The 13585-nt window shown below is 39.7% G+C and overlaps 1 protein-coding gene across 1 annotated transcript in view; it reads right to left on the minus strand.

Moving 5' to 3' along the window:
- Positions 1-38: 38 nt before the first annotated feature.
- kmt2ba (lysine (K)-specific methyltransferase 2Ba) overlaps positions 39-13585 on the minus strand; it is a 37579-nt gene continuing 24032 nt past the window's right edge. The window contains exons 16-37 of the mRNA XM_067426405.1: positions 12561-12674; positions 12288-12475; positions 10898-10996; positions 10166-10276; positions 9980-10056; positions 9627-9727; positions 9460-9542; positions 9242-9376; positions 8758-8916; positions 8541-8658; positions 8382-8460; positions 7942-8102; positions 7631-7786; positions 5084-7505; positions 4636-4755; positions 4439-4557; positions 4218-4346; positions 3856-4108; positions 3661-3768; positions 3265-3348; positions 2017-2146; positions 39-1882 (exon numbers count right to left, since the gene is read on the minus strand). Of these exons, the coding sequence (XP_067282506.1) occupies positions 1607-1882; positions 2017-2146; positions 3265-3348; positions 3661-3768; positions 3856-4108; positions 4218-4346; positions 4439-4557; positions 4636-4755; positions 5084-7505; positions 7631-7786; positions 7942-8102; positions 8382-8460; positions 8541-8658; positions 8758-8916; positions 9242-9376; positions 9460-9542; positions 9627-9727; positions 9980-10056; positions 10166-10276; positions 10898-10996; positions 12288-12475; positions 12561-12674 (5222 nt within the window). The 3' untranslated portion in view covers positions 39-1606. The remainder of the gene's footprint in view (positions 1883-2016; positions 2147-3264; positions 3349-3660; positions 3769-3855; positions 4109-4217; positions 4347-4438; positions 4558-4635; positions 4756-5083; positions 7506-7630; positions 7787-7941; positions 8103-8381; positions 8461-8540; positions 8659-8757; positions 8917-9241; positions 9377-9459; positions 9543-9626; positions 9728-9979; positions 10057-10165; positions 10277-10897; positions 10997-12287; positions 12476-12560; positions 12675-13585) is intronic.

Raw genomic sequence — 13585 nt, forward strand, 5'->3', positions numbered from 1 at the left:
AAATAGTAAGAACAAAAAAAACAAGAATGTACTTCATGTTCAAATATCTTTATCTTTATTACATACAGAACATCATAAATAAAAAAAAAAGTGCGTAGAAAAATTTAACAGATTTAGAAATTCTTGTATACAACTATACACAAAGTTTCACTTCGAGTTGGATCACGTTCAGTGATGGAATCAAGCCTCAGTCTTCATTTTTAATAAGCACACTTCAATTCTGTACAAAAGCACAAGGGAAGAGGGATCCGGGAATTCTCTGGAAAAACAAACAAATGAAACAAACAACCCCTATAGTCACGTTGTATAAAATCATAGCTAGTGCGGGATTAGCCCAGCATTATGTTTACACTGTAACTTCACTAGCTTTCACTGGTTTACTGAGCTACTGAGGTAGTCAACCCAAATGGAAAACGAGTCGGCCTAAACGTGCTGCATGAGGAAAGGTATCGAAAGAAAACACATGGCTATTAGAAGCAAGTCGGCCGTTTCAAGCCAAACCCGCCATTCATGAGCGTGGTTTTGTATATTTCCGTTAATACTTGTGCATGTTGTGATCAGGATGGGATTTTTTTTAAATGGTTACACTGCACGCGTAATCCTAATATAGAGAATATCACAATAGACCCCTCCAAAAGACTGGCCTTAAGATATAAAAGCACATAAAAACAGCGGGTTCTTAAAACCAATTTGTCAAAAAATTGGGCTTTGGGTAAAGTCTGATGAAGAAAGGTAATCTGTACATGACCCAGAATGCTGCAAAAGCCTGTACATGCATTTAAAGCAAAGGTACTCTAACTTAAATTAATGTAGCAGTCAAGGGAATTTGCTTTGCTAGAATTCTTCTTAAAAGCGTGTTCTAAGTGATGCTTTCATTTGCACCCATGTAAAAAAAAACTAAACAAAAAACACACTGTGAAATATACAAATGTAAATGTTCTGGAAACATACAGGCTCCTGTTTACAAACTACGTTGTGTGGCAAGATTGTTCATAGTTTGACCAAAATGTACATCTGTTCAGGAAAATATGTACAAGCTAACATTCCTGGGGGGGAGAGCAAAGATTATTAAGGTGCTGTTGAGGACGTCCCATCACAAGAACGCCTCTGATTCAGTAGCAAAAATAATCACACCCTTTCAAACTTCAGGGCATCTTCCACTATGAAAACCTCTGTACATTAGTTCTGACAGCTAAAGGATCCTTCCAGAAGAGATCTACTGCATTACCAGTCACCAGTGGAAAGATTTGAAAGGCATGCTGGGAAAAAGTAGCATAAGGACAGGTGAAGTAGTTCAGTAAAGGGTATACATTTGAGGTCACAATTTTTAATTGTTAAAGCAATCTGCCTCATCCAGGACATTCCAGGTTGTTGGATTTTGGGGTAGGAAATATGAGGCTCATACGAGGTAACCATTCGAGATGTGAGTGGTGATGCTTAAAACGCTACACACCTGGCCAGTCAATATCAATATGGTGTTTCCTTCATCTCCATACCCTCAAGCACCTGTAATGAGTGTCTTCCTTCAAAAACAGCTACCCATACCAAATTATCCCCTCACAAACTTCCTTTTCCCACCTGTGTGCAAGAGTAAACCACGGCGACTTTAGTTCAGGAAGTGACGGCAGCGCCGGGCCCCACAATTACAGTGCAATTTGCTATTTGCATCTTCAATGGGGAACTTGTAGTCATAGGTGAGCTCCTCTCCGCGGTAAATCTTCCTCAGGGCGAAAATAACAATGTGCTTCTGGCTTTCCACATTGATGACTCTGGAGTAACAGTTGGGGTCGCAGGAGTGATTGATAAACCGTGCCGCGTTCCCATGCATGGTGGCATCCACCACATCAAAGTCGTCAATGCGAAACATGTAGCAGCCAATCCCCTTTGAGGAGACAGAGAAAGGGAATAGACAGTAGAGGGTTAAGAAAAACAATGAGATGAGCCTTATGGAAATGGCAAAGGGATAAATGAATGTTTTTAAGAAAAGCGCATCCTACTGGGAGAAATGACATTTACCTTGCTGTCATAGTATTTCTCCCTTTTGTCTGTGAGAACCGAACGGATGACATTGCCAGCATACTCAATCACCATCTCCCCAGCCTCGATGTTCCTCTTGCAGAAAAGACCACGACCATGTATAGCAGATCTATCATGGAGACAAGGAAACGTGATTACTTTTCACCTAGTGTTAAAAATGCAATCTATGATAGAAAATGTTTTTTAATGTTTTTTTTCCATTACTAAAACGAGACAACACCATTGTCATTGTATGATAAATGTGACTATATCATGCAATATCGTTGATGAAAAAAGCAACTTTTTAAAAAACCTAAATCTGTGTTGTTTTGTATGAAATACACTAAATTGCCAAAAGTTTTGGGATTCCTGCCTTTACATGCACATGAACACATGACATTTCATTCTTATACTACAGGTTTTAAAACCTTTCTTTGCAGCTACAAATCTATTTGGAAGGCTTTCCACAACGTATAGGATTGTGTTTAAGTACATTTTTGAACATTCTTCTAGAAGTACATTTGTGAGGTCAGGCACTGATGTTGGATGAGAAGGCCTGTCTCACATTCGCCAATAAATTAATTCCTCTAATTTCACAATTAGAGGTTGTTCTAAAGTTGTTCTATCGGGTTGAGGTCAGGACAAGTTCCGGTGCACAGTCATGTTGTAACAGAAAGGGCCAATCCCCAAACTGTTCCCACAAAGTTGGGAGTAATTGTCCAAAATGTCTTGGTATGCTAAAGCATTAAGAGTTCCTTTCACTGGAACTAAAGGACCAAGCCCAACAACTGAAAAAAAAGAACCCCACATAATACTTGATGATTGCACTTGATGATGTAAGGCTTTGATGCAACTTCTTGGCCAGGAAAACCCATTCCATGAAGCTCTCTACGCACCGTTCTTGAGCTAACCTGAAGGCCACACAAAGTTTGGAGGTCTGTAGCTACTGACTCTGCAAAAAGTTGACGACTTCTGCGGACCTCAGCATGCGCTGACCCCACTCTGTGATTACGTGGCTGTTGGTCCCAATTGCTTCTACTTTGTTATAATACCACTAACAGTAAAAACAATATGATTTAAACTAAAAAATAAGTTTGACCGGACTAAGAATAAAATTAAATAATAAAAATTGCTGACAAAATGAACACTATTTTCATAATTAGAGAGCAAATCTTTTTTATTGGCATGGGACTGATTATTAGAGATTTTACACAGCTAGTTGTGCTGAATCACTCAGGAAGGAATTACCTGTAAACTCCCACAGCCTCTTTGGAGGTTTTCTCCAAGTGTCTGAATCTCATAGCCACTGGCAACTCTGTACTTGTGGCTCGTCTAAAGGGAAGTTGAAATAAAAGAATGAGTACATCCACAGACGCACATTAGAATTATAACTGAAAAATCATCTGACACTGAAGACCGGAGTAATGATGCTGAAAATTCAGCTTTGCCATCAATATTACATTTTCAAATATATTCAAATAGAAAACAATCAGAACATTACTGTTTTTACTGTGTTTGACCAAATAAATGCAGCCTTGTTGAACATAAGAAACTTCTTTCAAAAACATCTTACCAACCCCAAAATTTAACGTTAGAGTACTATATATTCACATGTGACCGTTCACATGTTGCTGAGTGTCTAACCTGCTGGATTTGAGCATAACATCATCCTCTTCATCATCACAAGGCCTGGACTCAGGAAGCTGACGATGTTGCGATGCCAGGAAATTGAACATATCAAAGGTAGATTTTCTGGAGGGTCAAAAAAAGGTAATTTTACATTTCCAACCTTGAAAATTAACCAAATTAATTAACTCGGTTCAGTTTACTGATACTTACCGCACATAGACCTCTGCACGGGCACAGCCACTGGGGTTGATTGGCAGCACCTCTTCTGGTACTTCATGCTGATGGAAACGGAAACTGTGTTTCTGGCAGAGGGAAGCACCTTGCAACTGCTCCAGCAGGAAGAGCACAGCATCATGGAGGACACCCAGCACCCTGGCACCGCTTACCCTGCCAATGGGTAACTGCTCCAGCCGACAGCCTATCCGTGCCTCTTGGACACCATCCATTACTGCCTTCCATGCCACTGGAGAAATACAGTGGAGGAAACATATTATATGATGTGCCAAAATATTACAGGAAGAAATGCAATTAATTTTTTTCATGGTACCAGTACAAGATTTCTTGAAACTGACCATCCATGCTGTCGGCTTCTACACTAAAACCATCCTCACTGGTAATTTGGAAGCGCAGGTGAGGTTGATACAGATTGGCACATTTATCCTGCTTGCCAGGTGATGGAGAGTCCTCATCTGAACTCCAACCTAAAACAATTACACATGCAGTGAAGTTAATTAGCGTGAGCAACTACAACAAATTTGTCTAAAGTAATGGCAGCGCCATATTTTATATTAACCTGCATACGGGGCCCAGTCAGCGGAATCACCATGTTTAGAGCTCATATATTGAGATTTACCACCGTCTCTTGTCTCATTTCCATGCGCCACAGTGGGCTCCAAATTATTTGGGTTAATTCTACAAAGAAGAAAAAGAAAATAGTGTTTTTCTGGGGTAAAACATTACTAAATGGGATTTTAATTTCTCATTACTGACCTCTCTTGTTCGACAACCTTGGATTCATCATTCTTCGGCTGGTCAAAAGATCCAGCATCAGAGTCGTCAAAGTCAAGCACATCCTTTACACTAGGGGCCTTTATTCTAACCCGATTTGATCTAAAAATGTGAAAAATAGATATAAAATAAATGAACAAGAACATCCAGTTGGAATGTTAAATTACATTTTTATCCGTCTTAATGAATTAGGATTTGGTTTATAATCAGATCCACCAGGCAGCTGGTGTTTTGTTCACTACAGCCATTACAAAAATTTAACTATATCCTTTTATTGCAAAAAATTATAGCGTAACAATTAGTTGAGTGTTTGCATGCTTAAAAAAACTAAACATAAATCCCCTTCCCAGATGCTGGGTGCCTAAAATAATCTAAACTTTGAACAACAATTAGATCATCCTGACTGATTTGACTAAATATTTGTCTCTACCTGCTGTGGTCATCCTGGAAACAAGGATCCATTTGATCCAAGAAGTCCGTCCTGCATCTTTTCACACCAATTCGATCAGTTAATGAAGATACTCTCTTGACCTTGACTTGAGGTTTGGAGTGGGACAATATATTGGGTTGAGTTCGAAGAGGACACTCAGTAGATGATTCCTTTGATTCAGGAGAGAGGCGTTTATCAAGGCGGAGCTGAGAAATGTTTGCACCGGTGGGACTTGCGATTTCGCGGTGACTTGCCATTGCTTTGTCGATTATCGCCTGTGCCATTTCCTTCTGCCCACCTTCAGAAATCAAGCCAGCCCTTTCTATCGGCGGACTGATAACTTGCAATTGGCCTCCAGGATAACTCTGAGGAATCCTCCTGATAAGCACCTGGGTTGACGATGTTGCTCCATTGCTGGTGCTGTAAGATATGATACGCGTTGGTGTGGTTTTGCCGAGACTAGCCTGAACCTGCTGCACTGGTATCACTGTAACCTTAGGGACAGGTCGCTGGAGAACGTTACTACTGTGAATTATCCTCGCAATCTGGCTGATTTGGGTGTACGAGGGGGAATTAGCGCTAGGTATTTGGTAGGTATTAGTCTGTGGGTTTTTCACTAGAATCTGTCCAGCACGGTTAACCAAAAGAACCTGAGGTGTAGGGGGTGTACCGGGCAAACACTGGAGCAGAGACTGTCCTGTCACTTGTTTTGGGGTGGCAATGCGTATGGCGATCGTACGACCCTTTGTGGCTTCCTTCGGAAGAGCTCCAAAACCATTTATTACAGCCGGGGAAGTAGCAAGCAGAGTTCCTTGCGGTGTTACGGAAATGGTGGGAGAAGATGAGACAACACTGACGGGCATGGAGAGTGGCAGAGAGGTGGCAGCAGGTATGGCCATCTGGAGAGTTTTGGGTTGGGATCCAGGTTGTATGGTCACATAACGTCTTTTTGTGGGCATAGCTGGTGCAACATTAATTGTTCTAGTACCACTCATTTGCATGGCTGCTGCCGGATTCCCAACAGGCAACAAACCTCTCTTTAAAACAGATCCATCTTTTTTTATTAACAAGGAATCACTTGCCCTCTTAGGACCAGCAGCGTTTCTAGTCAAGTCCAAAACTTTGCCATCAACAGCGGATATAAAATTCCCACTGGTGTGATCCAAGAACACTTCTTGCGAACCCTCTGTTGATTCATTTTCCATCAAGACTACTTCTTGGGTCGTCACAAGATCACCACCTTTGTAAATAATGGGGGTTGTTGCTTCACCTTCTGTAAAGGATGCTCCTTGTTGGTTGGATATGTCAGTGCCAACAAGCAATTCTCCGCTGTCTTCTAAAGAATTTATTTCCTGTTCTTCACAAACCTGCTCCATGTTTTGAATCTCTGGCTGAGCATTCTGATCAACAGAATCTGCTGTATGTGGATTTGCAATCGATGTGTGTGTGCAAACTAGCTGCCTGTCGCATAGGGTACTGCCCGTGTTTGGACCAGTGTGTTTTAATGGCTCCGTATCCTGACTACAAAAACTACTCCCTACTTCCTGAGTATCATCTTCATCGCTCTCTGAGTCATTGTCAGCTCCATCCAGCTGTGAGATTGACCCTGAGTTAGAAAGGACAGAAAGACCTGCCTGTGTAGAGTCTTTGGCAGGCTCACAGACCACAACTGTGCGAGAGAAATTCAAATAATGGTCAGCAACATCATCATCTGTTTCCATCTGCATCTCTGAAGTCACAGGAGATGACAGGTCATTCCTGCCAGTGATGTATTTGCAGGCTCCTTCTTCAACATCTGCCTCACTACCTTGAGGGTCACAATCTAGAGCCACATTTTCATTCAGCAAAGCCTCATCAAATTCAAGCTTTGCATTCAATACTGAGGCCACCGCCACATCAGCGTCTGGGTCAAAGTGCGCAGAAAGTAGTTCTTGATCCGACTTGTCAGATGTGATGGGAATTCTGTGGCTTGGCACACCTGCAGCCTCCTCTGGCTCTGACAAGGCAAAGAACTCCTGAACCACTTCTGAACTCTTATGTGTTGTGGTTTTGAAAGGCTGTTGAAGTCGCGAGGGGTTGCGGACAGATGAAGGTACGGTCGAAGAGGGACTTCGGAGAGCTGCTTGTGGCGGAGATGGTCCTGAGGTGATGCTAGATGGAGACAACGAAGGCGGCCTCCCTCTTCGTCGAGGTGAAGTGGTGCTCATGAAGTTCTCGGTTGCACCAAGGGGTGAAACAGGGGGGCTGAATGAAAGCGACCTAGGGTGAATCGTGCCCCCTGATCGCAGAGCAATTGGGCCCGAAAGTACCACAGGGGGAGGAGAGGCATTTCGGCTACGTGTGGAAAGTCTCCTCGTTGCACGCCGTGTATCATCGAGGTCACTGATGGTCAAAATGTGATGGGATGTGGAAACAGCATTTCCTGAGATGTTAATCAAACAACAAAAGATTCAGAGAAAAATCACTCGCTGCTCTTTAGAAGATTTAGTAGGATTAATCTTTAAAATATTTAATTGAAAATTGATGTAATTTGATTAAGAATCTTACCCGGGGAAGGTAATGGTCTGGACATTCCTCCTGCAGGTCTCCTGCTGTGTGAATACCCAGGAGTCTTACCTGCGACCCCTGGTTCTTGTTTAGTCTTGGAGGGGGTGATGGGAGGAAGCTCAGGTGAAAAAGACTCACTCTCTGTGCCATCATCATCTACAAGAAAGAAATTTGATTTTGAAAAGTACACAAATTTCACAAAGTGGGCTAACAACAAACTGTAAAGGCTCTAAATTAAATTATTAATGCCTAAATATATGGATGGATGGATGGATGGATGGATGGATAGATAGATAGACTTAAATACACACCATTGTGAACCTTTGGGCTGTGTACAATTGTGTGATTTTCTCCCTGGTCCACCAGGAAAAAAGGAGTTTTGCACTGCGTTGAAGGTCGCACCTCTGTCACTTTACAAGTGTACCGGCATCGCCTGCGAGGGTCAACAGTGCTCCAATACCATCTAGAACATCTGAGACCAGATCAAACTATGAGTATAGATTACTGTCGGAAAATATGGAACAACTATTGCTTCTTATAATTTATAGAGGGTGAATGTGCAATCTGAAGCTGATGCTAGATTACTGTTAACAATCAAAGTTCTGCTATACCCTTTTTATATTTTTTTGGATAATAACTATTACAAAAGGAATTATGTAATGTTTGATAACTGATTATAACCAGTATCAAGTGAAAATAATTATTCGAAATGAAAATGAAAGCGGAGTGGATTTTAAACATTGTTACTTACTGGTAACCAACTGGATACAATTTTCCAGAATTTGCAGACAGCTCCGTCAAAACACCAAGTTTTTGAATGTGTAAGGACCCTGCATGGGTACATCACACAAAATGTTGAATTCTCTCTTATTTTTAAACACCAGCAGAAAAACAGCACCCGCTTACTCACCAATCATCACATTTACAGACTCTGGCTCCAAGCCTGTTAGAAACTTCCTACGCAGACTGATTCCATCAAAATCTACGTAGACCCTTCTGAGAACTTCAAACCCATTGCCTTGCTCAATCTACAAAAAGAAAAGCTCATTTACATTCTTCTCACTTCAATTATACAGTTACTGTAAAACATTTTGGCATTTGCTACACGCCTATTTAAACATACAAACCTTGTTGTCTATGAGGTCACGATGTTTGTAACAATATACTTTCTTATCACACTGGAAGACACAGTTACTGGCACGAGCACACATGAAGTGGTAGTTACTCTGACATGAGGTGAGACAGCAGCCCACAGTCGCCCCCGTTTGGCCACAACGTTCACAGCGCTGGAAAAAAAAAGGTATTTAAATAAATTAAGTTCAACATATAACTTTTTTTTTTTTTTTTTAAAGTATAGAGACTGCACTTTCAAAGAACATTATGTAGCTAAAATATTTTATCAAATATAAAACCGAAAAAATGACCTACAAAAGTTCATAATTTCCATTAGATTCAAAAACATTATTAATTACCATGTCATTTAAAATTGTTTTATTATTATTATTACTTGTATTTCCAGGTGTGTATGGCTATGGAAACACCGAACAAGGCTTTAAATATCTATTTATTTACATGTTATTTATTTCTCTATTTGACTTTAGAAATACTTACCATGAAGCGGCCCCTGGCGACGGCACTATGAACATGCAGCAACGCTCCTTTGACATCCTGCACTTCGGCCGACCACATGCAGCAGTTCACATGAGCCCATTCATTCTGTCCAATATACAGCAGCCTACCAGCATCCTACACATAAAACACAACTCAACTCAACTGAGCCCAACATAACGCTCATCTCTGAACACAGAACTGCTCAAGGATTCACCTACATTTGGTTTGGCATCTCCAAGTTGCTGGCAGAGGGAGCACTGTCTTTCATCCATGAAAGACGGAGTGTTCAAATTCTGCAGATCTGTGATTAATGGACACAAATGAACAAAACAAGATACAAACAAGAGAAGAGCATGAGCCATAGAGAAACAAACAACGCATTTACCTTGAGATTTTGAGTGAGAGTTTTCTGTGTCCTGCTCTTTGAGCCATTGTGCATAGCTGTGTTCATCGCTGGGGGGAATTACAGCCTCGGGGAGCATACCGCTATGAAACAAAAAGGGCAAAATGGAACTTAACTTAAAAACGTCACAAATAGATAAACCTGAACGCATAAAGCACAGTGGTTCTCAAACAGGGGGCCTCAAAAAACTTCCAAATTGTGTTGGTTTCTACAGTCTGAAGGATGACTCATTTATTTAGCTAATTTCTATGCTATTCAACAGTCTACAGAACACAAGTTGGGTTTAACCCAGAATACTTTTTTGTTTTAAAAATAAGGCAAAATTAGGTTCATACCTTGGAAATTCTTGTACATGAGAGTTCCATATTTTGGGGTCCTGACTGTTGAACCAGCTAAATACTTGTTCTACTAGCTGCAAAGAGAGAACAGACAAAATATGCACCAAAAATAACTCTCCAATAACAGCTGAACACCAACAGCTATTTTAAGCCTACAGAAAAAAAGAGAAAAAAAAACATTACCTTAATATAATACAATTTGGCTTGACTTGTGAGCCTTTGCTCCACTGGAAGATATTCTTCTTTTCTCAGCCTCTCAACCATCACCTTCACCACATCCTCATGAAACAATTTCTGAAAGGACAGAGTAAACAGCATTTAGTTACCATTTTATATATATTTAACTGATACCAAATCTCTAAACTGTGATTGAGACCTTAAATAAATATATTATACTCATAGACATATATTGATAGACTAGCTAATTCAATAGTTACTCTGCAAATGCATTGGAAAGATTTAGTTTGAATGTAAACTATGCATAGTATTTTATTAAAGGGTTAGTTCACACAAAAATGAAAATTCTGTCAATAATTACGTACCCTAATGTCGTTCGACACCCGTAAGAGCTCCGTTCATCTTCAGAACACAAATTAAGATATTTTTGTTGAAATCCGATGGCTCAGAAAGGCTGTCATTGACACCAATGTCATTTCCTCTCTCAAGACACATAAAGGCACTAAAGACGTTACAAAGTCCATCTCACTACATTGGCTCTATAACCAGCAGCCATATCACCTTGTAGCCCAAGACTGGTTTCAACACAAATATATTCATTTGTGTTCCGAAGATGAACCGAGGTCTTACGGGTGTCGAACGACATTAGGGTAAGTAATTTTCATTTTTGGGTGAACTAGCCCTTTAAGGATAAAGAAAGGTTAGTTTCCACAGAATTCTTCTATGTTGTCATCTCACCAGTGAAGTGTACAGGTCATTCTCCAGCTTCTTCTCTACAGGATGTAAACAACAGCCTGACCATTTCTTTACAACCTCAAAATCTGGACAGGCTTCACACTGTGAAGATGTACACATAAAACACATTTGATTCACCAAGACAGCACAGGAGGGTGAACAGTAGAGCTGCACGATTAATCGGTAAAAGATTGTGATATCGGTTCAAACACCCACATTATTTAATTACTAATTACAACAATTCGCCTATGTCTATTAATCCTTTGACAAAATCACATCAGAATATTTAAATCTGCATTGGCGCTGCCGCAAAATCACAGAGAGAACAGTTGTCATATATAGGTATGAAACACAGTCTTTTCAACCACACAGTTTCACAGTTTTATTTCTGTGTTACAAATATTCATATTATCATACAAGAACTGGGATAAAAGTGCATAGTTCGGATCATAGGTGTCGGAATATTGTACTTTTTAAGAGCAATGATATTGGACCCACTAAATGTTTCCATCTCTAATTCAATGCACTTTTGTTCACCCCAAATCGATAAACACTTTATTATTTAACACATTAGATGCTTTATTTCCAGTTTTTTATTATTTTCTTAATTTTTATTGAAAAAGGACTCGGTTACATCACTTGCCCACCGTGGCACCGCCCCCACCATCATTTAGATTTATTTTTTTATAGTACTAAAAATAATTTATTTCAGAAAGAGAACAGACAGTACAAAAAAAAACAGAACGTTTCTGCTCAATAAAGCATGATCGCTCGGATGGTCGCAGCACAAAGTAAGATTTAATTAATCACGAGAACGAAGAGCAGACTGAGATGATAGAGGAAGATTTGGTTTTAAATTGAAATGTAAAAGCGCCTATTTAAGAGATTTTGTCATTGTACTGTGTTGTTGTTGTGTTTTTCATTCAGAATAATAGGCTGATGAATCTACAATTCAAGCAACATGGCCCCCAATTGGCCCTGCATTCACAGTGTGCACGCACTAGCGCACTGTGAATCAATTCCCTAAGGATGAAATAAAGATTTTTATTAGAATTTCAGAAGTCATTTTACTCAGATATACGTACATAACAACAGGGAAGAAGAAAAAGTTATCTCAACTTCCATTTCATGCATTGAATCAATTCATTCAAGAGATTCATTTAAAAAAATGCTGATTCATCCAGTAATGAAACAAAGCGAGTCATTGAATCATTAATTCAAACCATTTTTTAAATATAAATGATTCATTAAACATTTTAAAATAGACTGCCGCAATTAACATTCGTCAGAAAATCCTGTAAATTGTCTGTTCAGAATCATGCAGCTCTAGTGAACAGATAAATCATTGAAACTAGATTTTAAAGGGTTCATTCTCAGTACACAAAAACCTTACCTGCGCACACATAAGGAGGTGACAGATAGACGGAGAGCTCCTTAATCCATCCATTATATTCTCTAGACCGTTCCTCAAAACCACCTGTACGACGTTCTGCCAGCCACTGCGGAATATTTTACTGCACGGAGCACAGGAAAATACCAGGCTCTTCCCCCGCAGACGACACAGGATCTCATACAGATCATCTGTAGATGCAAAAGACAGGAAGTAAATATAGGACAAAGTACTGAGTGTTGGATCAGCAAGGCACTGAAAATGGACACATCCTACCTGTAAGCCCCTCACATTTGGGATGGACCCAGTGTGCACATCGGGCACACTGCATCATGCTGCTGTCAAACTCGTGTTCCTCAAAACACTTCAGACACACAGTGCAGAAGTTCCCTGAGAGAAAAAACAAATTACAACAGTGCAAAATTCTTAGACAATCACCTAAAACCATCAGTTAAACCATCATTACATTTTAATATGAGCATAATTTGCAATAATATTTTCCTAATTTCTATCAGATTACAGCATCTACAAGATATAGTCCGCTTGTGTGCTCCTGTCACCACTCTTATATGTCACCCTGTGTTCCTGCCTCTTCTGAAAGTAGGTGTTCACCACAGCCATCTCCATACTTTCCTGAAGACCAAACCTGCTCATCACTTCCTCGTCCCCACTATTCCCTTGCCAAACATGTCCATTCAAATCTGCCCCTATCACTACCCTCTCACCACTGGGAACAGTCTGCATCACTTCCTCCAACTCGCTCCAGAATCTGTCTCTCATCTTGCTTACAACCTACTTGTGGAGCATAGGCAGAGAAGTATAAAGTACTAGAGACCAAGACTTGAGTACAAGTACTCTATCAAAAAAGTGACTTGAGTAGAAGTTGAAGTCCTCTTTAAGCACCACACTTAAGTAGAAGTACAAAAGTATTTAAAAAAAAAAAATTGTACTTAAATATTGCAAGTAGTTTATTTAAAAATGTACTACTCAAGTATTGAAAGTAAGTACAAGTATTGTGTTATGTAGTTATCAAAGAAAGTAGTCAAAACTTTGAACATCATATTTCATTACCAAAAAGTTTATTTAGACTAATAGTCTAATTTTCTACCAAATACAATTGAATAAAATTAACAGCTAGCTAACAACAACTTGCTTTGCACTTTTTTCTGTTTTCACCTCACTCAGTCTAAATTAGGCCAAATTATTTTTTAGGTAATTTTTCTACACATTGTCATATAAATAACCTGAAAATTCTGTAGTTCATTAAGATTAAATCTTACTATTCACTTTTACTAAAAACA

This window comes from Pseudorasbora parva, chromosome 19, assembly GCF_024679245.1.
Source record: "Pseudorasbora parva isolate DD20220531a chromosome 19, ASM2467924v1, whole genome shotgun sequence".
Classification (NCBI taxonomy): domain Eukaryota; kingdom Metazoa; phylum Chordata; class Actinopteri; order Cypriniformes; family Gobionidae; genus Pseudorasbora; species Pseudorasbora parva.